Source organism: Oryctolagus cuniculus, chromosome 10 (genome assembly GCF_964237555.1).
Source record: "Oryctolagus cuniculus chromosome 10, mOryCun1.1, whole genome shotgun sequence".
Lineage (NCBI taxonomy): Eukaryota > Metazoa > Chordata > Mammalia > Lagomorpha > Leporidae > Oryctolagus > Oryctolagus cuniculus.
In genome coordinates this window covers 108,596,880-108,620,053 of record NC_091441.1, presented here as the reverse complement: position 1 = coordinate 108,620,053, position 23,174 = coordinate 108,596,880, and the positions used below count along the sequence as shown (strand labels likewise).

Below are 23,174 nucleotides of genomic sequence, written 5' to 3'. Positions count from 1 at the left end.
GGTGAGCCCGCGCTGCAGGCCCTGGCGCCTCCGTGCCCAAGGAGCTGGCGAGGTGGTTGCTGATACACACAGCGCCGCTGCCCACTGTGGCCATTCTCCCCCCGCCTTATCAGCCCGGAACTTCCTCCAACTGTGTCTGGGCCAGGCCCTGGGCCCGAAATTCCTGGTGGGTGATGCGCGCTCTGTGTGCGATAACGGCTTTGGCGGCGCTCCAGGGGGGAACTGCCGGCCGCCTTGGCTACACCTCCGGCTCAGATAACGGTGGGGCGGGAGACACATCTCCTCTGTATCTTGGGCTGCGGGCTGCAGGGTGAGCTTGAATCTCAGCTAGCTGCCCCTGGCCTGGGAAGCAGCCTGGGTGGAAAGTAGGGGACTGGCGGGCAGCTGGCACCTGCCGGGGCCCCAGCCACCTCCCTCCCTCAGACAGAAGGAAGGATCCAGTCCATTCTCACTCCTCAGACACACCGAGCGCTCCCTTTGGGTCAGGTTCATTCAGAGGACATATACATTTGAATTCATTTGATCTTGCCAACAACCCCACACCGTAGACCCTGATGTTGTTATGCATGTTTTACGGTGGAGGAAATAAGGCCCAGAGAGGGACAGTGACTTGCTTGGGGTCACACAGCTGGTGCACATGCCAGGCTCTCCTCCCTGGAGTCGGCTGTCAGTGAATTAAGAAAAGCCCGGGCCGGTGACCAGCACTCTAAGGAGAGGGCAGGGGAGTAACAGGGAGGATATGGGAGGGGCCGCCTCTGCTGGGGTCTCAAGGAGGAGAAGCTTCCTCGGGTGTGGCCGCATCTCAAGGCAGGGTCGGGCCAGCCATGGCCACCTGGGGAAGAACACCCTGGGCAGAGGGAACAGTGCCTGCCCGGTATGAGCTGGTGACCACTGGGCCGTCTGTCCCTGGACAGGGGAGGCAGGTGGTTCCGAGCCTCAGATCCTAGATAATGTGACACCAGACGGAGAGAGACAGAGAGGTGAGGAGATGCAGAGCCCGAGAGACAGAGTGAGACGGAGACCGACTGACGTTCAAGCAGAGATGAAGGGGCTGGCGTAGCGATGCACTGGGTTCAGCCGCTGCTTGCGACACTGGCATCCCATATTGGGGCGCGAGTTCGAGTCCCAGGTGCTCCACTTCTGGTCCAGTTTCCTGCTAGTGCACTTGGGAAGGCAGCAGATGATGGCCCAAGTGCTTGGGCCCCTGCACCCACATGGGAGACGCAGGTGGAGTTTCGGGCTCCTGGCTTCAGCTTGGCTCAGATCCGGGTGTTGTGGCATTCTGGGGAGTAAATCAGCAGATGGAAGATCTCTCTCTCTTTCTCTCTTGCTCTGCCTTTCAAAAAACAGATAAATCTTAAAAAAGAGTATTAGAGAACATTATTAAAAAATTGAGATGGAAAGACAGGGTGAGGGGAGAAAGAGAGACACCTTGAGAGAGAGGGAGAGAGAGAGGCAGGCATGGGTCATCTGAGACGTCAAAGGCTAGCGAGGTTGAGTGACAGACACAAAGCTGGAGTGACCAACGCTAAGAGAGCATTATGGACATTGTAAATCCCACTGCATCACACCCTTTCCGATGGTTAAAGCTCTCAATGTTATGCTATGTGGGTTTACTAGAGAGAGAGAGAGAGAGAAGCAGAGAGACAGACACACATGGAAAGCGGAATTCCGGAACCTTTCTGAGCCTGGCCGCACTTTGGGACACTAAGTGGGTACTGGGAAAGGACTGGGGTTGCTACTTCCTGTGCTGGAGTCCAGGCTGCAGCCCCGGGGCTCTGGGTCAGCCCTCTGGAATCCAGGCTGCAGCCTGGGGGGCTCTGGGTCAGGCCTCTGGAATCCAGGCTGCACCCCCAGGGGCTCTGGGTCAGCCCCCTGGAGTCCAGGCTGCAGCCCGGGGGGCTCTGGGTCAGCACCCTGGAATCCAGGCTGCACCCCTGGGGGCTCTGGGTCAGCCCCCTGGAGTCCAGGCTGCAGCCCGGGGGCTCTGGGTCAGCCCTCTGGAGTCCAGGCTGCAGCCTGGGGGCTCTGGGTCAGCCCCCTGGAATCCAGGCTGCACCCCCGGGGGCTCTGGGTCAGCCCCCTGGAGTCCAGGCTGCAGCCCCGGGGGCTCTGGGTCAGCCCTCTGGAGTCCAGGCTTCAGCCTAGGGGCTCTGGGTCAGCCCTCTGGAGTCCAGATTGCAGCCCTGGGGGCTCTGGGTCAGCCCCCTGGAGTCCAGGCTGCACCCGGGGGCTCTGGGTCACCCTCCTGCCACCTGGCTGTTCTCCCCTGGCACTGCCTGGAGTTTGCTTGTGTGGGTTTTGGGGGTAGGGTTTGGAGTCCTGGACTAGGAGGGAGGACCTGGGAGGTAGCTCCGTTTCTTAGGGGCCTCTCACCATACTTAGTCTGGGGGGGGGGTCTGCAGATGGTGGCAGTAGGGAGTGGGGGTAGGGGTGCTGACAGCCGATGGTGGGGGCCAGGCCCCATGATCAGCTTCTGAGTCCACAGCTTGCAGAGCGCTCAGGGCCTGTTGATGCTGTGCTGGCCGCAGGACTGGGCACCCGGTATCTGCCCATCAATGGGTTAACCCATTCCAGAGAGAGACTGGCCTCAGAGAGAGGTCCGGGCCGGCGGATACCACACGGGGCCACAGGCAGCAGAGCTGGGCAGAGAAAAGGCCGAACCTAGGCTGCCCCAAAGCTGGGTCCTAGGACCATCTACCCAACGCATGGCAGTGAACGGGACTGGAGGCAGCCGGGGTCGGGGCGCGGGGGCTGAGCCTCCAGCTGGCCCAAGGCTTCTAAGTCCATCTTCCGTTCCGGGTGGGGACACTGAGGCTCAGGCCGGCTGAGGGCCAGATCCAGAACTCCGAGCTCAGCGCGCCTGCGGGCAGGAGCCCTGGAGCACCGGGGCTCAGCAGAGAACTCCGGGCGCTGCCTGGGGGTCCCAGGTGCAGGGAGCGAGCAGCGCGCGCGCGCGCAGGGTCCCCTCCCAGGCAGGCGGGCGAGACCCCGCCCCGGAGGCGGAGGCAGGGGAGGGGGCCCGGGCCGGCTCGTCCCGCCCCCGCGCCTGCGCCCCGCCCCGCGCCGCACACAGCCGAGGGGCGCCAGCACTCTCGACGCGCCGACGGCGGGGTGAGCGGACGGACCGGCGGACGGGCGGACGGACGCCGGGCACGGCTCCCCGCGGTGAGTGCGCGCGGGCCCCTCGCGCGGGGGCTCCACCTCCCCGGCCTGCACCGCTTAAGGCGCGGGGCCTCTCGGACGCCCGACGGCTCCGCGGAGCAGGGGTCGCGCCCCGCGGGCTGCGCACGCCGCCCGCAGCGCCGCCAGCCGGCCCGGGCCTCACGCTTTGCGTCAGAGCGCGGCGAATGGGACCCCATTGTACAGATGCACGCACTGAGGCCGGCGCGGGATTAGGGCTCCGGGGTTAGTGGCCCACGCTGCTCGGCCTTGGCCGGCTGGTCCCCCTGAGGCACCCTCCCACAGAGTAGGAATGGCGGGCTCCAGCGTCCGGCGCCGCTCCTGGCCCCCTCCCCGCAGGCACATCGACCCTTGGAAGTTCCTGAACAGTGAGTTGGCGCGGCCATGCCCCTCACCCCATCCCCAGCCTGCAGCCCAGCCCCAGGCAACTTCCCCCCATCTCTTCCACAAGCTGGGGGCTCCCCATCCTTGTCCGTTCCTGTCTGCGCGCGCAGGCTGCGTGTGCACGTGCCGGGCACACGGGTGTCGCTCAAACGCGCCTGCTCCACCAGCAGGCAGCTGTGTCTAATTTATGTGCTGCGTATACGCCTGTGCACGAGGGTATCTGTTCCACGCGTGTCCATCACGTGTGCCACAGGAGGCTCTCGCATACCCCAAGTGGCAGGCTCCAGGTGCCTCCCACACACGCACACCGCCACACCTGGGAAGAGCTCCCCAGGGGACACAGCCCTCACTACCCTGGTGCAGTGGGAGCCCAGCCCCGGGTGACGGAGACAGCCGGTGAGGGGACCTGGTGGTGAGTTTGAGAGGCTTAGCTGGCAGGCGGTGGGGGTGGGGTGGGGTGGTCCTGACTCCTCCCCAGCCACTGTGCATCCCCCCCCCCCGGCCTAGTCTTCTAGGTAGGGGTGCCCCCTCTCTCTCTGCTTTGCCATCACAGGTCTTGCCCCAACTCAGCTTTGTGGGGGCCTCTGGGGTTTTCTGGGATGGACGGGGCCAGCAGGTGTCCTGTGGCAGGCCAGAGAAGGAGAAGGGAAGGTGGGCGGTGTGGGGATTCCTGGTGGCCCAGGGCCCCTGAGAAAGGGTGCCGGGGTTGGGGACCCTGCCAGAGGGAGCCCCAATGAGTCTGGTGGCAGCCAGGGAAGTGGTTCCTCGCCCTGACACCGAGTGGGGTCCTGGTGTGTTCGCAGCTGAACTGTTGGGGGCTCTGAGTATCGCTTCCCCCATGTGCAAAGTGGGGTTGAGATCCCCCCAGGAGGGAGGGGTGGCTAGCGGTCCCTTGCCCTCAGGTGCTCCCTTGATCGCTTGCATCCAGCGCTGTACCACGGGGAGGGGTGGGCTGGGATGAAGTCAGAGAATCTTATCCGGAGGCACAAAGCTGCCAGCCCCGGCTGCGGCCGGCCCTGCGTGTTTGGTTTGGCTCTCACCGTGTTATTATTATTTTTTAAAATTTAATTAGCTGCCAGCATTTACAAATTGGCGGGTTTCGCGTTCAAGTCTGGATTTCCGTCTTTTCTGGAAGAGTCACCGGGTCTGGCGGTGCAGGGTCTGTTGGGGCATCCGCTGGGTGGTGCTGTCCGCCTGCCGCCCCTGGGGATGGGGCGGGACAGCTGTGCGGCCGCAGTCCCCGCTTGGCCCTCTTGCTCTTTCTGGACTCCTGCCTGGCCCTGCACGCTGGGCCCGGTTCTGGCCGTGGCTGCCGCTGATTTTGCGGTGTCGTGCGGTTCACAGGCAGTCCCGACAGCCGTGCTGAGAAGCCATCGTGAGCCTCACCCCAGTGGTTGGGGCGGCGAGGGCTGTCCAGGGCTGGACCCCTGGGCCGCTCTGCCAGGCCGTGTGGGCGGTGGCCTGGGGTCCGCGTGGGGAGGCGGCAGGGACTCGTGCCAGGCATGCTTGAACTCTGCTTTCCCTCCGCATCCTGTTCTGCTCACCCCTGTGACAGATGGGGAAAGGCGCGAGAGCAGGAATTCAGCCCAGGCCTTTGTGACCCTGCCCCGCGAGGGCCCACTTGTTCCTGCGAGGGCCCACTTGTTCCTGCTGCTGAGGCACATGTCCTGGGCCCGGGTCACACCTGACACACAATAGGTGCTTAATAGCTGCTGCTGGCAGAACTGAGATAACGCGGTACAGAGCCAGTGTGGAGGGACGTTGGGGGCCCGCGGTGAGGTTGGCGAGGCTCGCACGATGTGTCAGGATCACGTCCCGACACTGCTGGGTGTGTCGCGTGCGTTTTCTGCCGCACCGGCTGTGGTGCTGCATGGCGTTTAGGGGCCATGGGGTACACACATGCTGTCTCTCTCCCTGGACCCTGCGTTGGCCTTGACCCAGAGGTGGCTGCTGCCCGGGTGCTGCCCTGGTGCCGGTGACCTGCCCTGTGGTTTGCCGGCTGTGAGTGGCGGAGTTCTACTTGTCCCGGGGTGCGTGGCGTGACTGGGGAGCAGGCCTGCGCACAGGATGTAGGATGCCCGGTGGTGGCCAGCCCTGACCTCTTCCTGGTGCCTCCTGCAGGGGGCAGTGCTAGCTGCTCTGCTTGCTTTCCTGCAAGGGGACGGAGCCGTGTGGCCTGGGCCTGGGCTGCTGGGGGCTGTGCGCCCCTGGGCCTGCACCTCCCTCTCTGGCCTCAGCCTTCTGTGATGCTGTGCCTCTGATGGCTTCCCAGTGCCTGAGGTCCTGCTGTGGAATTTGGCGGGGAGCAGCGGGTCCAGTGTGCCTCGCTGGCTTCCTGCACGCCAAGGGCCTTTCCCAGCCTGGGACAGGATCATCGGGCACGTGCTCCATGAGGGACTCCTGGTGGCTCTGCTGGGCTGCAGTGGGGAAGGGGGGAGTCACTTGCCTGTCCTGGACCAGCCACAGTGCAGGTGGGTAGCTTTTGGAGTCCCACGCGGATGCCGTGTTGGCTCCCATGCGGGTTCTGTTCTGTGAGTGAGGGAGACAACGGATAATGGAGGGAGATGCATTCAGACGGCGGCGGCTGATGCTACCGGAGAGAGAGGGTGGGCCCCCTTTGAAGAGCAGATTTCTGAGCTGAGCTGGGAGTGGTCCGGGGCCACAGCTAGTGCAGAGGACCTGGGTGGGGCCCCACTTGGCATGGGTGAGGGACAGGGGAGCAAGGGAGGGGGCGAGCAGGGCTGGAGGCAGAGAGGGTGGGGCAGGGAGTTTAAAATGTACTGAGAAGCTTAGAGCCAGGGAGCGAGGAGATCCAATTTCCGTTTCCAGACACCCTGCTCGCTGTAGGAGCAGGAGGCTCTCTAGCTCTGGGAGAGGATGTTGGCAGATGCCACAAAGCGTGACAAAGACACCATGCTGGGGGACCCCCGGGGCAGGTGGGCGCGGGGCGCCTGCTGGTTACAGGACCCTGAGGAATTTCCCCACGGACATGCGCCCCGTGTGAAATAAGAACACGAACTCACCTTGGCTCGCAGGCGCATGGAGTAAGCTGAGTGCGAGCAGCAGGAGCCGGGCTGAGGGGCCAGGAGGGCCGGAGACCTGCCGCTGTGCGTCTCGCTGCGTGTTCCGGGTCTCGAACCCTGCCACTCCGGGCTGTGTTCAGAACACCGAGTGAAGCCGTTGGTGGGTGGGTGGGTGTTCACGTGCAAGGCTGGCGTGGCAGTCTTCAGGGTGAGTCTTTGAAGTCCCTGTGTGACCCTCGTCGTGGGGCGAGCCGGCGTGCCGTGTGGAACTTTCCCCTGTGATGGTCACGGCCTCCACACAGCCTGGCTAATGGACAGGTGCAGGCTCCCTTCCCGGTTTTCCGCGGGTGTTCTTCCTCCTGGGGATTTTTTTTAGTGATTTTTTTTTTTTTGACAGGCAGAGTGGACAGTGAGAGAGAGAGACAGAGAGAAAGGTCTTCCTTTGCCGTTGGTTCACCCTCCAATGGCCACCACGGCCGGCGCGCAGCGGCTGGCTCACTGCGCTGATCCAAGGCGGAGCCAGGTGCTTCTCCTGGTCTCCCATGGGGTGCAGGGCCCAAGTACTTGGGCCATCCTCCACTGCACTCCTGGGCCACAGCAGAGAGCTGGCCTGGAAGAGGGGCAACCAGGACAGAATCTGGTGCCCCGACCGGGACTAGAACCTGGTGTGCCGGCGCTGCAAGGCAGAGGATTAGCCTAGTGAGCCACGGCACTGGCCCCCTCCTGGGGATTTGACTGCAACCTCTTCCTGGGTGTCCTTGCTCTGCCCCACTGGACCCCAGCTTGGAGACAGCGCCGGGCCAGGAGCAGCCAGACGCAGGGGAGGCCCCACCTGGGCGTCCTGTGAGGCTCACAGCCGCTCCTTGGGGACCCTCAGTTTCCGTCCTGTAGAATGGGTGTGTGCAGCTCTCAGGGCTGTTGGAAGCAGGAGATGAGGGTGTTTATTCCTTCACGCGGCAGGTGTCTATTGCATACCTCTGGGGGTACAGCAGTGACTGAGATGTCACCCCCTTGCCCTCCAGAGCACACTCCTGGTAGGAGACACAGAGGGAGGGACATCTGTGTACACCGTGGGGGTTCTGGGCTGGCCATGTGCAGGAGGAAGGAGGGGGAGGCTGAGCCAGGACAGGGACTGGGGCTGAGGCTGTTTTTGGTGGAACATCTGTGGGCATAGGGACTCAGCCTTGGGCGTGGCAGGGAGGGACCATTAAGACAGAAGGCACAGCAGGGGCAGCTGTGACAGCAAGCAGCTGGAGGACAGGACCCACCAGGGGTGAGGCTGGGAGGCGGAGCGTGAGACGAGGGGCTACCGGAGGACCCCGGCCCTGGGAGGGGGAGAGCTGGTGGAGAGCTCTAAAAGCCGCCCTGGCTGCTGAGGGGCGGAGGAAGGTGGCAGCAGGCGCCCGGGCCGCTGCTGCAGTGGGTGTTTGCATGGTGGGGGTGGTCGTGCTGCAGACTGCAAGGTCAGGTTCTGGTTTGTTTTAACGGATCTGTTTGTTTGAAAGGCAGAGACAGAGAGAGAAGGAGACGCGGTGGACGGTGGGTTCATTCCCCAAATGACCGCCGCAGTCAGGGCAGAAGCCAGCAGCCTGGCGCTCCATCCTGGTTTCCTGCCTGGGTGCAGGGGTCCAAGCACTGGGGCCGTCTTCCGCTGCTCTCCCAGGCGCACCAGCAGGGAGCTGGCTGGGAAGCTGAGCAGCCGGGGCTGCAGCCTGTGCTCCATAATGGGATGTGGGTGTTCTGAGCTGCAGCTCCAGCCCTGCCTGCCTTTCTTGGTGGATTGAAAGTGGAGGGAGAGAAAGCAAGGCAGGGGGGTGGGGTGGCCGCATGTCGTGGCCCTGACACCTCATGTCACTTCTGGCCCCCGCAGCCCTCCACGATCCCTTTCCTCCTCCCCAGAGGCTGGGGCCGAGTGGCTGTGGGCAGCTCCGCCTCTCCGGGCTCATCTGTCCCCTGGTAAACCCCTGTTAGTTCAGCTGATCTGACCCTGGCAGAGACGGATTCGGGGGCCGCAGGCAGGGTGAGGATGGGAGCAGGGGGTCTGTGGCTTCATTCTGGAGAGCAGGGAGCCTGGGTTTGGTGTTTTGTGGGAGAAGCCAGGAGTTGGGGTTCCTGGGTTGGCAGCACCCTGACCTTCTGTGCCAGGAAGCGTGCCCAGGGCCTTCCTTTACCACAAAGCCTGCGGTAGCCTCTGGTGTGGACCCAGGAGCTGCCCCGAGGGCCCGAGGTGTCTCCATGGGCACTTCTGCCTGTGCTGTGGTTGAGACATCCAGCTGGGCCTGCTGTAGCCAGGGAGGGCTTCCTGGCAGAGGTGATGCTGGCTCTGTGATGGGGGCAGGGGGAAGCCTGGCTGGTCTTGGTAGGGGGCCTGTAGGAGAGGTGGGAGGTGACACTGGGCGGTGGACAGGACCCTGAAGACGGAGGACGCCCGTCCTGGCCTAGGTGGCGCCCAGCTGTGGGCGAGGGGCGAGGAGCAGGTGGCAGGGCAGGGAACGGGAGGGCCAGAGAAGTGCCTGCCTGCAGTCTGCCAGCGAGCGAGGGCCGAGAGCTGAGCTGGGGCCAGCCCCGGCTACCTCCAGGGCCTGCCCGGCTGGGGCTCGCCCGTGCCACCATTCACCTCCTCCGGGCGCGTCCTTCCCTGGGCCCCTCGGGGGGTCAAGCCGTGCGTCACGTTGCACCATTGTCCTTAATGTTACTGGAATTTGGAAACGTTGCAAAAATGCCTCTCTGTTCTCATATATGGAGATTGTTGGGAAGAAAGGGCTGCCTTGGGAAAGGTTATTTCCTTCCTCAGGGTGGGGAGCAGGCTGTTGTGAGAGGGGCTGTATCGTTGGCAGACGCAGCGTCCTGCCCGGGGCTCCGTGCTGGCGAGGAAGTGGCTGGGTCGGGGAAGGCGGGAACCTCAGCCAGGCTGAGCTGGACGGCGGCCAGCAAGCACCTGGGTGCTGCAGCCGCTCCATGCCTGTGCCCGAGGTCATCTCGTCTCATCAGGCCTCAGTTTCCCCATGTGTGAATCAGATCAGCCCTCCTGGTTCTGCTGGCCCAGGGATGGCCTGAATGTGGGGCGCGGCTTCTGCGGCGTGGCAAGGCCATCGAGGTGTGGGAGGCACCCACCCGGCACATGGAGCAGAGCCACGGGACCCTGGAGAGCAGAGGTTTTAGTTTCTGCAAAATGGGCCTGGGTGGTGTGCAGCCTGAGGATGGAGGGTGAGTAGGCAGCACAGCTGGTTCTGTGAACGTGGTGTCCCTTTCTCATCTCACTCCCCCACCATCAGATCCTGAGACACCACCGTCTGGTGCTGTGGTTGCAGTGCTGGGGTTTCATAAGCCCCCCGGAATTCTTCCCTCCTCAGCCCGAGACCCCTGTCCTAGCCCTGAGTCCCCAGCCCTGTCCTTGGGCTCTGGTGAGCTGGCTTCCAGGCCATCCAGAAAGTTCTGTTCTTAGAGTCTGCAGCAGAGAACTCGGGGGACCTGGGAGCAACCGCCCGCCCCTGGGGGCGTGGCCTGTGCCTGAGCGATGGGGGTGGAGGGTGTGAGCCTGGGGCCCTGCAGCCTGGAGGGGAGGCTGTGCTGGGCCTCCCCAGCATGGGGCCTCCAGGATGGGGGTCTGGACGGTGCTGACCCCTCAGAGGCACAGCCTCGGTGCTCTCATTTGGCTTGTGACTCCCCCCACCCCAACTTGACAAACACAGAGAGAGACAGAGACACAGACACAGAAAGACACACACAGTCACACACATATAGAGACACACTCAGACACAGACACAGAGACAGAGATACAGGTACACAGACACATAGACACAGAGATATAGACACATACATACACAGACACACACAGGGGTACGTACAAACACAGAGACGCAGACACACACAGACATGGAGACACACAGATACAGACACACACACGGTCACTGGGATACAGTGACACACAGACACACACAGATGCACAGGTAGACAGACACACAGACATGGAGACACACAGACACACAGATACAGAGATACGCAGACACACACACACAGATACACATGGAGATGTGGAGACACACAGATACAGACACACACACAGACACAAGGTTACAGAGATGCACAGACACACAGGAAGACAGACACACAGACATACGTAGACACACACAGGCATGGAGACACACAGACAGTCACAGGGATACAATGACACACAGACACACAGGGAGACAGACACACACAGACATGGAGACACACAGATACAGACACACAGACAGATACAGGGATACAGAGACATACAGACACAGATACACATGGAGACAGACACACAGACAGACACAGATACAGAGATACACAGACACACACAGATATACATGGAGACGCAGATACATACAGACATGGAGACACACAGATACAGACACACACACAGACACAAGGATACAGAGATACACAGACACACAGGGAGACAGACACACAGACATACATAGACACACACAGACATGGAGACACAGACAGTCACAGGGATACAATGACACACAGACACAAAGGGAGACAGACACACACAGACATGGAGACACACACACAGGCATGGAGACACACAGATACAGACACACAGACAGACACAGGGATACAGAGACATACAGACACAGATACACATGGAGACAGACACACAGACACAGATATAGAGATACGCAGACACACACACAGATACACGTGGAGACGCAGATACACACAGACATGGAGACACACAGATACAGACACACACACAGACACAGGGATACAGTGACACACAGACACACACAGATGCACAGGGAGACAGACACACAGACACACACAGATACACATGGAGACACAGATGCATACAGACATACAGACACACAGATACAGAGACACAAACTGGAGACCCCTCTCGTCACTGCGTGTCCTAGTCCATGACCCTGGTCACTGCGGGAGAGATGGGGGCTGCCCTCGGGGTGGGTGGGGAGCGGGCATCTCGGGGTGTTCCCCTGTGTGTCATTCCACGCCCGTGTCTTTTTTTTTTTTTTTTTTTTGACAGGCAGAGTGGACAGTGAGAGAGAGAGACAGAGGGAAAGGTCTTCCTTTTTGCCGTTGGTTCACCCTCCAATGGCCGCCGCGGCCAGCGCGCTGCGGCCGGCGCACCGCGCTGATCCGATGGCAGGAGCCAGGAGCCAGGTGCTTTTCCTGGTCTCCCATGGGATGCAGGGCCCAAGCACCCGGGCCATCCTCCACTGCACTCCCTGGCCACAGCAGAGGGCTGGCCTGGAAGAGGGGCAACCGGGACAGAATCCGGCGCCCCGACTGGGACTAGAACCCGGTGTGCCGGCGCCGCTAGGTGGAGGATTAGCCTAGTGAGCCGCGGCGCCGGCCCACGCCCGTGTCTTGACCTGCACCCCTCCTGGTGAGGAAACTGTGGGTGTGGGCTTCCCCCTCCTTTGATCGCCTCGCCATCACGTTTCGGGCCGTGTCCCTCCTAGCTCTGCCTTAACCTTACACTTCATATATTTAAAAAGTCCTTCCTCTGTTGCGGGTACGCCTACTTGGAAAGGAAACCTTTGATCACAACTGCGGATAGGAGTCGGGTTGCTTGCCCGAGACGCACATTGCTCCTGAAGACTAAGGCCGCGGAGCAAGGCGGGACCTGCCGTCCCCGCCACTTCCCTCCCCGGGTGCGCGAGCCCTGCTCTGTCTGCGCTCGCAGGGCTGCTGGCCGGCTCTGGGACGTGGAAGGCACTGCAGGGCTGCATGGAGATGCCCACTAGTGTTCCCGTGAGTCAGATGAACTTGGAGAGGGAGATCACCGCTCACTGCAGGAGCGCCGCTGTGCCTGGTGCCCGGCCTCGAGGTCAGACAGACATGGTCACCTCGGTCCTGGCTGTTTTCTGGGGTCTCCTGCGCACCCCCAGGAGAGGGGGCCCCAGTGCCTCCAGCAGGGGTGACCCAGGCAGGTGCTGGAGCTTTGGCGTGGGCCTGTGAGCCGGGTCATGCGGTTGTCCCTAGCACTTACCTTGGTGGGGAGGGAGACCTGTCACGGCTGTCCAGCGGCCCAGGGACACTGAGGGTTGAGTCGAGGGTGGAGACCAGGTGCTTTTAGCAAGTTGAGGCGTGGGGCTACCCATCAGAAGCCAGCACATTCGTTTTGTGTCCCACAGGGGACGGGATATTGAGCTGGATCTTCAGGGATGCACAGGAGTTTGCTAAGGGGGAGGAAAGGTGTGTGTGGCAGGGGAACCATCCCTGCAATGGAGCGGGCAGGCTGCGGAGCTGGGAGAGGGGTCAGCACAGGCACAGCCAGGAGGTTTGTATATCAAGCATTTATTGAGTGTTTGTTGTTTGCGAGGCACGGTGCTGGGATCTTGACGTGGTCTCCGCGTGCAGCAGAGGCCCGGTTTGCAGATGGAAGCCCAGGGCTCAGGTGTTTCCAGCAGGGGTTGAGTGCGGGTGGGTTGCAGCCTCCCCTGGGGGAGTACAGAGCATGGTCGCGCTTACTTCCCCCCCTTTAATGTTACTGTCTCGGGGCAGGGGGAGCTTCCTGGGCCTGACGGTCCCACTACAGCCTGGCCAGCCCCTGCCGTGTGCTGCACACGAGCTGCCTGCCTGGAAGCCCTGAGAAATTCCACGTGAATCGGGCGCTGGCACAGCCAGGGCCCCAGGGAGTCGAGGGGAGGCCAGGCCGCCTGCTCCCCTGCTGGCGCCTCCTCCCAGAGGCTGCGGCGGCGGCCCAGGGGCCCCGTGCACTGTGGGACAGCACCACCTGTGTGTCTCCAGCTCTGTCTGTCTGTCTGCTGGGCTTTCGGTGCGGCCTCTGTGTCTCTCTTACTGTCTTCTGCCTGTCTTTGTCGGTGTCAGACTCTGTGTCTCTGTCTCCGTCCGTCCTTGTCTGTCTGTCCCTGGGCCCGCATCCCTCAGCCTTCCAGGCTAAAAGGAAGACACAGGGTGCTTCTGGATAGAGAGTGGCCATGCACCTTGTTGCACGGCATAAGGCTCCCTGCCGAGCCAGCGGCCTGCCAGGTGGCCTGCCTGAGCCCTCCTGGGGTGTGTAACTCAGCACATGCCCTGGGCCAGCACTGGTTATCAGCTCCTCTGTCTCCACTCACCCACTCACCAGCCCACCCACACTCACCATCCATCCGTCCAAAAATCCATTCACCCCTCTGTGTACCCACCCCTGCATCCCCACCTACAAGCTCATCACCCACCCGCCCACCCACTCATCTATACACACATCCACCTGTCCATCCATCAGTCCGTCCGTCCATCCCTCCATCCACCTTTTTTTTTCTGACAGGCAGAGTGGACAGTGTGAGAGAGAGAGACAGAGAGAAAGGGCTTCCTTTTGCTGTTGGTTCACCCTCCAATGGCTGCCGCAGCTGGCGCACCACGCTGATCCGATGGCAGGAGCCAGGTACTTATCCTGGTCTCCCATGGGGTGCAGGGCCCAAGCACTTGGGCCATCCTCCACTGCACTCCCGGGCCACAGCAGAGAGCTGGCCTGGAAGAGGGGCAACCGGGACAGAATCCGGCGCCCCGACTGGGACTAGAACCCGGTGTTCCGGCGCCGCAAGGCGGAGGATTAGCCTATTGAGTCACAGCACCGGCTGGCCTTCATTTTATTATTTATTTTTTGGGCTGTCTCCAGCCTCAGTGTCCACCTGAGGACAAGAGGGCCTCAAGGCCCTGACGTTCAGTCTCCTTGTCTCCCGCTGTGGGGAACAGAGAGGCCGTGCACCTGGGATCTCAGAGGAGTAGGGTTTTGTGGGCTCCAGCTGGCCTGGCGGCTGTCCCCGAGTCGAGCAGGCTGCGAGGGGCATGGAGGCGCTGACTGGAGTGGGGGATGCAGGCCGCGGACTCCTGTGTGCAGAGCGGGTGACTGTGACCCGGGAGGCAGGCAACTGCCCGCCTCGCCCGGAGCTGTGCTGCCGGTCTCTGTCTTTTGGTGGCGGCGGGGGTGAAATGTTTGCTGCTTTCCTCCGATCCACAAAAGAGTGGCCGGGGTGGGGAGGGAAGGCTCCAGGCTTCAGCTTCAGAACAGGCGGGGAGGGGGCGTTAGGCAGAGCCATAGGTAGGGTGTGGGGCAGCTGATGGGATGGGAGGTGGGGGCATGCGGGACCAGGTGAGGAGGGGGGAGCGTGGTGGGAGGGTTTCCTCTCGCCAGAGGGGTGACTCGCGGGAAGGAAAATACCAGCTCCCTCCAGTGCCAAGAGCAACATTTTCTTTTCCTAGAGGTTGATTGAGAGGCACGGACATTAATCTTTGTAATTTCTCACCTGCTGATGTGGGTAATGAGATCAGCGGGCAGAGCTGGGGTCAGCTCTCGCCCGAGAGGGGAGGAGCTTCTTGTTCTTGACTTTTTCAGGGGGCGAGGGGTTATTTTCCCATGAGTGCGCCCCACTGAAGGAAGGCCACGGGGCTCCCTGCACCCTGAGTCTCACCTGGGGCTGCTCCTTGGTCCCAACTTTGAACCCAGGGCCTGCTCGGGCCCGATGCTGCTCTTCTCCATGGGGATCTCAGCGACCCGCCTGTGCCTGCAGCCTGGCCCGCCCCGGCCTGTGCCAGCAGCCCTGTGTTCCCTGGCTTTGGCAGCTCGAGTCGTCCGCCCACAGGGGATGAAGGGCGTGGGGGCCGCACCTGGCCGATCGCGCGCCCTCCTCGCCGGCTTTCGTTCGCCTGTGGACTCCTGCAGTCAGCCCTTATTGCTTCCCTGTGAAACGTCTCTTCTATGGTGGAAAAGCACCCGTGCAAAAATGTCCCTACAAGTGCACGTGCAGAGGCAGACCTCGCCCTGGGGCCACCGCCACCCTGCTCCCTGCTGGTGCCCCCCGCCCTCCCCCAGGTCCCTCGCCCCAGGGCTGCAGCCCTGCTCCTGTCCTGGGCTTCCTGCTTCTGCCCGGAGTGATGCTTTCTAGCTTGAGGGGCTGGAGCCTGACTTCCCGAGAGGGCACCTGCGGGAATTCCCAGCATGCTCTGGTCTTGCCGCGGCCCCTGGAACCACACTGTTGGAGCAGCGGCTGTGGAATGCACCTGTGGTTTCCCAGGGTTCCCTGGGCCCTTGGGCTCTCTCCTTCCGGGATGTTCTCCTGCTTCCCAGCCAGTGCGCTGCTCGCTGTCACTGCCCCGCGGTCCCTGTCTGCCTCTCACCCTGCATGCCCACCGCCACCTGCCGGGCTAGCTCAGGTCCTCGCACATCTGGGTGCCCTGCCTGGGATGCCATTCCCCTGGCACGTGTTTAACCGCCTCCTAGGCCTGCCCTGACCACCGCTGCCGAGGGGTGTCCCGCCCATCTCTGTCACAGCGCCCGCCCTGCCCGTCCCTTCCTGATGCTGGAGTGTTGGCCGCCACGGGGGAGGGCTTTGGTTGGTCTTGTTGGGTGGAGATCCCAGCCCCTGTAAAGGCCTGGCAGGCCGCTGGTGCTGAAGGACCCTGGCTGTCCTGTGTGGATCAGACAGACTGGGTTCAAATCCTGCTGCCACCTTTTACTGACGATGTGAGGTTGGCTGGGCCTCAGTTTCCCCTGTAGAGCATTGGTCGGGTAAAGTAAACATCGCTGGAAACGCGCAGTGCAGGGTTTGACGCGGTGTCGGTGCTGAGGAAGTGATAAACACAGGCCTGCATGGCTCAGACCCCGCTCGTGCTGGTGCCCAGAGCACGTTTATTTTTCCTGGTGAACTAGATGACTTCCTCCTATCAGGCGAGGAGCACCGGGTCACCCTCTAATTTCCTTTTGGCGTCGGCTGCCGGGGAAGCTTATACTGAGGGGTGGCTCAGGAGCAACCCTCGCTTCCCGACTTCCTGTCAGCTCTTCAGTGCCGCTCTTTCTTCCCCCTCCTCTCTCTGCAGTTTGATTTTCACTTTTGAAATGCAGAGAGAGAGAGAGACAGATGCAGAGAGATCTTCCATCCGCTGGTTCACTCTCCAGGTCCAGCCATCCAGGGCCAAGGGCCAGGGCAGGCTGAAGCCAGGAGCCAGGAAGTCAGCCCGGGTCTCCCTTGTGGGTAGCAGGGATCCACGTAGTTGAGCCATCACTGGCTGTACATTAGCAGGAAGTGGAATCAGAAGCAGCGTAGCCAGAGTTCGAACCAGGCACTCTGACAAGGGATATGGGTGTGTTGGGTAAGTTAAACCCAATACGCAACTCCCACCCCCCGCCTCTAGCCCCTGCTAGCCACCATTCCACTTCTTGTCTCTATGAATTAGATTATTCTGGGTATCGCTTGTAAGTGGCAGGTAGAGTTACAGGCAGTTAGAGTTACAGACAGTGAGAGGACGAGACAGAGAGAGAGGTCTTCCATCCAATGGTTCACTCCCTAAACGGCAGCAATGGCTGGAGTTGTGCTGATCCAAAGCCAGGAGCCAGGAGCTTCCTCCAGGTCTACCATGAGGGTGCAGAGGCCTAAGGACTTGGGCTATGTTCTACTGCTTTTCCAGGCCATCAGCAGAGAGCTGGATCAGAAGAGGAGCAGCTGGGACTAGAACCGGTGCCCATATGGGATGCTGGCGCCGCAGGTGGAGGATTAACCTCCTGCGCCACAGCGCCAGCCCCTGACATTCGCGGCTTTGTGCCTGGCTGATTTCACATAGCATGGTGTCCTTGAGGCTCATCATCTGTAGCATGTGTCGGGGTCCCCGCCTGGCCCAGGCTGATGACATTTCCTGGAGTGGAGGGGTCACATCTTATTGTCCACCTATGCGCTGATGTCCACCTGCGTGCCTTCCCCTTTGTCTGTTGTGAACGTGGGTGCCTGACTCCAGCTTTCAGTGTGTGACTTTGTTCCCTTTCAGAGCCCTGGGTGGTGCCAGGCCGGGTGATAAATGAAAGGTAGCATTTCAGACGGTCTCTAGGGCCAAGGCGTTGTGCCTGCTCTTGCCTGGGTCTGTGCCTGTGTGTCTGTGAGTCTGTGTGGTCCCTCAGTGCCCCGTCCAGTTCCTTCTCACCTGGAGCGCCACGTGTCTCACAGCTGCTGCAGGTGTGCACTGCCAATGACTCACACCTGGGGCTTCTCCGGCTCTGCCCCAGGCTGCAGGTGTGCGCCCCGTGTTGTCTGGAGGTAGTCCACCTGGTCCTTGGCCAGTGTCTGACTAAGGAGCCTGGGGGTGGGCTGCGTCCTGGGTTGGCCCTCTGCCTACAGAGCCCCTGGGGGCCAGGCCGACGCTGGGCTGAAGCCGAGAGCCCGGCTTTCCCCAGCTCGGCCCTTCCTCTGCTTGCTGCCTTTTCCCCCTGCTCCTAGAAGCCCCTGTACCTTACTAAACCACCTGTACCCCAGCCTTGTGGCAGGCTCTGCTTCTGGGGAGGCCTGTCACAGGTGTTGTGAACTTGCCTACGAGGGGACATCGGCATGTTCGTGGGAAAATGGGATTAAAAATAAGTTTATTTCAGTGCCTTGCGGTGTTTTCATAATACACATTTTCCATGAACTTTGTGAAGGCTCATCTTTGCGTGGATGTGGTCTCAGATAAAACTGTCTTTTGTTCCCTTTTTTGCTATTTGAGAGGCAGAGAGAGAGAAAGACAGAGACAGACAGAGCTTCTATCTGCTAGTTCATTTCTCAAATGCTGGCATTGGCTGGGGCTGGGCTGGGCCAAAGCTGGGAGCCAAGAATGCAATCCAAGTCTCCCATGCAGGTGGCAGGAAACAGCCGCTGGAGCCACCCCTGTTGCCTCCCTGGGCTTGTATGAGCCGGAAGCAGGAGACAGAGGCTGGAGCCAGGAATCACAGCCAGCCACTCCGCCATGGGATGCAGGCATCTGAGCTGGCATCGTACCCACTCAGCCTCATGTTCTCTTCCATGAACTCGATCGAGTACCCTTAGAGTCCTCCTGCCGTGGTGGGTCTTGCTAAGCCGGGGTGTTGGGTTGAGTTCTGATGCGGTGGCATCCCGAGGCTGCAAGGGGTCTCCTGGGAAGGGGGTAGGCGTCCCCAGGGTCTTCCACGGGCAGACATGGCAGGTGCTAACCTGGGACACCAGGCTGGGGTGGGAGAGCTGTACCTTCCCCCTCATCCGGGCCTCTGCCCCCTGGGTGTGCACTGCCAACAGACGGAGTATGTCCTGGGTGTGGGTGGGCTTGGTGGCTGCCCCCTGGCTGGGCCCGGCGGGCCAGGTGGATGCGACTCCCTGAGGTGTGGCTGGCAGGTCTGTGTGTCCCTTTCCTGGCTGTCTTCCCCAGCTGTTTGCAAGTCCTAGTGTTTGGTGGCAGCTGCCAGTTGTTTAAAAGACTGAACCCCTGTGAGTCTTTGGAACGTTCTGAGGCCATCCCAGCGCCAGCCTGAGACTTCGTTCTCGTCTCAGCTTGCCTGGTCAGGCTGCCCAGTGCAGTTGGGGTTCCAGATATGCCTCCAATAGGTGTGTCCCAGACCCCCGCGTCTTGTTTCAGTGCGTGGGCTCGCGTCCTGGCCCTGCATTCGCTTCCGGCTTCCTGCTAACACACACGCTGAGAGGCAGCAGGCGTCCACTCGAGTAGCTGGCGGCTGTCACACAGGTGGGACACCTGAACGGAGCTCTGGGCGCCTGGCTCAGCCCGACAAGACTCCGGCCATTGCGGCCATCTGGGGAATAAGCCAGTCGATGGAAGATCTCTGTCTCTCTTTCTCTGTCTGCCCTAAAAATAAATTTTGGAAAATTATTTATTGAAAAATCACAAGGTCACCTTGTAGCTCATAGATACGTCCAGCTGTAATTTGTCAATATACAATAATAACAGCTCCCAGGGAGGTGCCAGGCTACTGGGCCTGAAGGGGCAGGAGCAGGAGCACCCCCCACCGTGCTCACGTCCGCACGGCTGCTCCAGATGTGGTGGGGGGGGCAGGGGAGGGCAGTGGTCTCAGCTGCACCAGGGAAACCTCCCTCCAAGTCTTGGAAAGAGAGAGCGAGCTCCTGTACCTGGAGAGACCGAAGCGGGCCTGGGGACGCTTGTGCAGGCGAGAAGTGGGACGCTGGCTTTGCATCCCTGGGTCACAGATTCATACGGGCCCCTCTGGGGGCTCCAGCTGCCTTTTCCCAGAGCCCCTGTGGCAGGTGCCTCCTACATGTCTGCTTCTGCAGACAGCAGCCCCCCCGCCCCATCACCTGGACAGAGGAGGCCCTCAGTGAGGAAAACAGGAAGGGGGCCTGGCCCATGGGCTGGGGGAGCCGCAGCAGCCTGGACCCACACACAGAGCACTGACTGGCACAAAGCAGTGACTGGCTTGAGGGCGGGAGCGCGAGCTGCCGGGCTGCAGCGCACTGCGCTGAGTGAGACCCCTGCCTCTCCACGGAGGGACCGGAACCAGGAAAATGCAGAGTAAAGCACCCCAGGTCCCCCTGTTGCACCCCTTGGAAAGGAGGCCATCTGGGGCTAACGTGCGGGTCCTGTTAAATCAGCAGCATTGGTTTCAGTCCCAGCTGCTCTGCTTCCCATCCAGCTCCCCACTAAGGCACCTGGGAAAGCAGTGGAGGATGGGCCAAGTGTTTGAGCCCCTGCATCCACGTGGGAGACCTGGAAGAAGCTCCGGGCTTTGGCCTGGCCCGGCCCTGGCCCTTGTGGCCATTTGGGGAGTGAACCAGCAGATGGAGGACCTCCCTTTCCTCTCTCTCCCTCACTCCCTCCCTCTCTGTAACTCTGCTTTTCACATAAATCTCAAAAAGGAAGGCAGTACGGACAGCAGGCAGGCAGACGTCTGAGTGACAGGAAGACGCGGTGGGACAAGCTCAGGGGTCACCGAATCACTGCCCCCTGGGCTCAGGCCATGCACGGGGTTCCAGGTGGGCGGCCTACGGCGGCTGGCTCTGCATCATGTCTTCCCTTTGGCAGACGCTTCTGAAAAATGTCTCTTTTTTTAAGCTTGACATACCCAGCACTTCAAGTACTAAAGATGTCACTTCATTGTCCCTTTTTAATGACAGTTTAGCAAGGTCACTGCCAGCATTAATGCTGTGTCAGGGCTGGGAGTGGGTGAGGCGCCCTTGGCTGTGACTTCAGGGTGAGCAGGTGGCCTGGGCCTGGCCATGAGCCCTGGGGGGGGGGGGCTGTGGGACCTTGACTCTTGGGGGGGGGTGTGGACTGGTGAGAAGGTGGCATTTGAGTGGCTTTTGGAGGCTGATGAGCAGGGGTGGGGAGAGGAGAGCCCTGGGAGTGTTCAGGCCCCTGGGAGGGTCTGTGGAGGTGACTTCTACCGGGCCAGGGGTCAGGCCTAGTGAGGCTCCCCTTCCTGAGCCGGCTACTCTCCGATCCTGCTGGGGTCCCAGGGAAAGAGGAGGGCAGGACGGGGGGAGAGGGCAGAACTTGGGGTGTGTGTTGGGGCTCAGGAACAATGAGGCAGCCACGATGCATTTGCTGGTGCTGCGGGGGCTGAGTGTACGGCTTCCTCTGGGGCTCAGTTGCAGTTCCGGGGTCTCCGGGGTGTCCTGAGCCTCCTGGGATCCGAGTGGTGGGCTGCAGCATGGGCTCGTTCCTGCCCAACATGCCCACTCACCATGGCCTCTGGGCCTCTGGGCCTCGGGAGAACAGTCGGGTCGCTGGGTGTGTGCAGGTGTGGATGTGGGTGTGGGGGAGACTGTGTGTATGTGTATGGGGGGGCTGTGCACAGAGGACTGTGGGACATTGTGTGAGATGCCAAGCACCTAGCTCACTGGACGCGGGCTCCTGTGAGTGACAGAGTCAGGATGCAGTGGCGTGTGTGTGTGGGTACCAGGGCCCCACCCGGAGGGCCTGTGTCAGGATACAGAGGGCCTGGGTCCCGTGGGCGTTCCTGGCACTGATGGGCCTCTTTTCTCGTTCCCCAGGACCTTGCAGGACCATGGCGCTGCTCTGGGAGCCCGCAGGAGCCTGGCTGGCTCTGGCCTTGACACTCGCCCTGGGCCCGGGCCAAGGAGGGGCGGTCCCATGGCAGGACTGCACGGGGGTCGAGTGCCCGCCACTGGAGAACTGCATTGAGGAGGCGCTGGAGCCGGGCGCCTGCTGTGCCACGTGCGTGCAGCAGGGCTGTGCCTGCGAGGGCTACCAGTACTACGACTGCGTGCAGGGCGGCTTCATGGACGGCCGGGTACCTGCCGGCCGGTCCTACTTCGTGGACTTCGGCAGCACCGAGTGCTCCTGCCCGCCGGGGGGCGGCAAGATCAGCTGCCAGTTCATGCTGTGCCCTGAGCTGCCGCCCAACTGCATTGAGGCTGTGGTGGCGGCTGACAGCTGCCCACAGTGCGGCCAGGTGGGCTGCGTGCACGCGGGCCGCAAGTACACCGCCGGCCACACCGTGCACCTGCCGCCCTGCGGGGCCTGCCACTGCCCGGATGCTGGTGGCGAGCTCATCTGCTACCAGCTCCCAGGTTGCCAGGGCAACGTGTCCGATGCGGAGGAGGGTGACCCTGAGCGGCACTACGAAGACCCCTACAGCTACGATCAGGAGGTGGCAGAGGCAGAAGCAGCAGTGGCCCTGGGCGGTGAGGTCCAGGCAGGGCCAGGGGGCCCCCCGGCTGCTCTGGGAGGCGGGAGTCAACCGCTGTCCACCATGCAGGCCCCGCCTTGGCCAGCCGCCCTCCCCAGGCCCACAGCAGCCGCTGCCCTGGGGCCCCCGGCCCCTGTGCAGGCCAAAGCCAGGAGAGTGATAGAGGACAGCAAGGAAGATGAGGAGGAACTGGCCGTCACGGAGGAGCAGCCGGCGGCGGGTGGAGAGCAGGAACTGGATGTGCTGCCTACCACAGCCCCAGCAGAACCCCGTCTCCCGGACCGGGAGGAGGCGGCAGAAGCCAGGGCGGGGCCTGAAGAGAACCTCATCCCAGAGGCCGAGGCCACCCCGCACAGTGCCAGGCCCCAGGGTGCTGCGTCCCTGCCCGCTTCCAGCACGGCCGAACGTGTCCCCTCACTGGCCGAGCCCAGCTCTCCCGGGGACCCAGTGCAGCCCAGCAGCCACCCTGTGCCGTCCACGACACCAGCTGGCGCAGCCCAGGTGCCCCCCACCCCGGAGGTGCGCAGGCCCGTGCAGGGTCTGCCCCGTTCCCGGGCCATGGAGGACACAGACCCCAACTCGGTGCATTCTGTCCCAAGAGGCGGCCCTGAAGGTAAGCCTTGTCCCCCAGCTCGGTCGCCAGGGCTGCAGACCCGGGCTGGGGGCCAGCGGGGGAGGCTCCTGTGGTGGGGGGCGCTCTTCCTCGGAGCTCGCGAGGTTGCAGACTTGGTGCCTCCAGGCACGGCTGCACGCTTGCCTCTCGGGTGGCGGCAGACGGGGGTGCATTCCCTCCCGAGAGCCTTGTGCCAGCTCTGCCACTCTCTGCAGCCAAGGATCTGCTAACACACCCGGCAGTCCTTGCCAGCCACCACTCAGCACCCTCCTGTGGCTGCCAGCTCCCAGCAGAGGCCAGAGACCACCTGGCGGCCGTGGGCCCCGCACGGCCTGTCCTGTGACTTCCTGCAGCTCTCCTGCCGCACACCCTCTCCTTCCTGCCCCAGGGCTTTTGCACTTGCCTAGGTGCCCCTGTGGCTCATTCTTCCCCTCCACTCAGCTCTCTGCTCAAGCCACCTCCCCGTGGTCCCTAAATCCCACCCCCTTTCCTCTGATGCTTTAGTTTCTCTTAGCTGTACGTAACCGTGTAGTACATAGTCGCCGTGTCCTCGTCACCGTCCTCTCCAGTGGGACAT

The 23,174-nt window shown here is 62.0% G+C and overlaps 1 protein-coding gene across 2 annotated transcripts in view; it reads left to right on the top strand.

Annotated features, from left to right (window-relative positions):
- The first annotated feature begins 3,010 nt into the window (after window positions 1-3,010).
- FBLN2 (fibulin 2) overlaps window positions 3,011-23,174 on the top strand; it is a 65,925-nt gene continuing 45,761 nt past the window's right edge. The window contains exons 1-2 of one of the 2 annotated variants that reach the window (XM_008260298.4): window positions 3,011-3,168; window positions 21,326-22,597. In XM_008260298.4, coding sequence (XP_008258520.2) covers window positions 21,340-22,597 — 1,258 coding nt within the window. In that variant the 5' untranslated portion in view covers window positions 3,011-3,168; window positions 21,326-21,339. Of the gene's footprint in view, window positions 3,169-21,325; window positions 22,598-23,174 lie in introns of those variants that run through there. The other variant, XM_017343695.3, reaches the window with a different exon arrangement.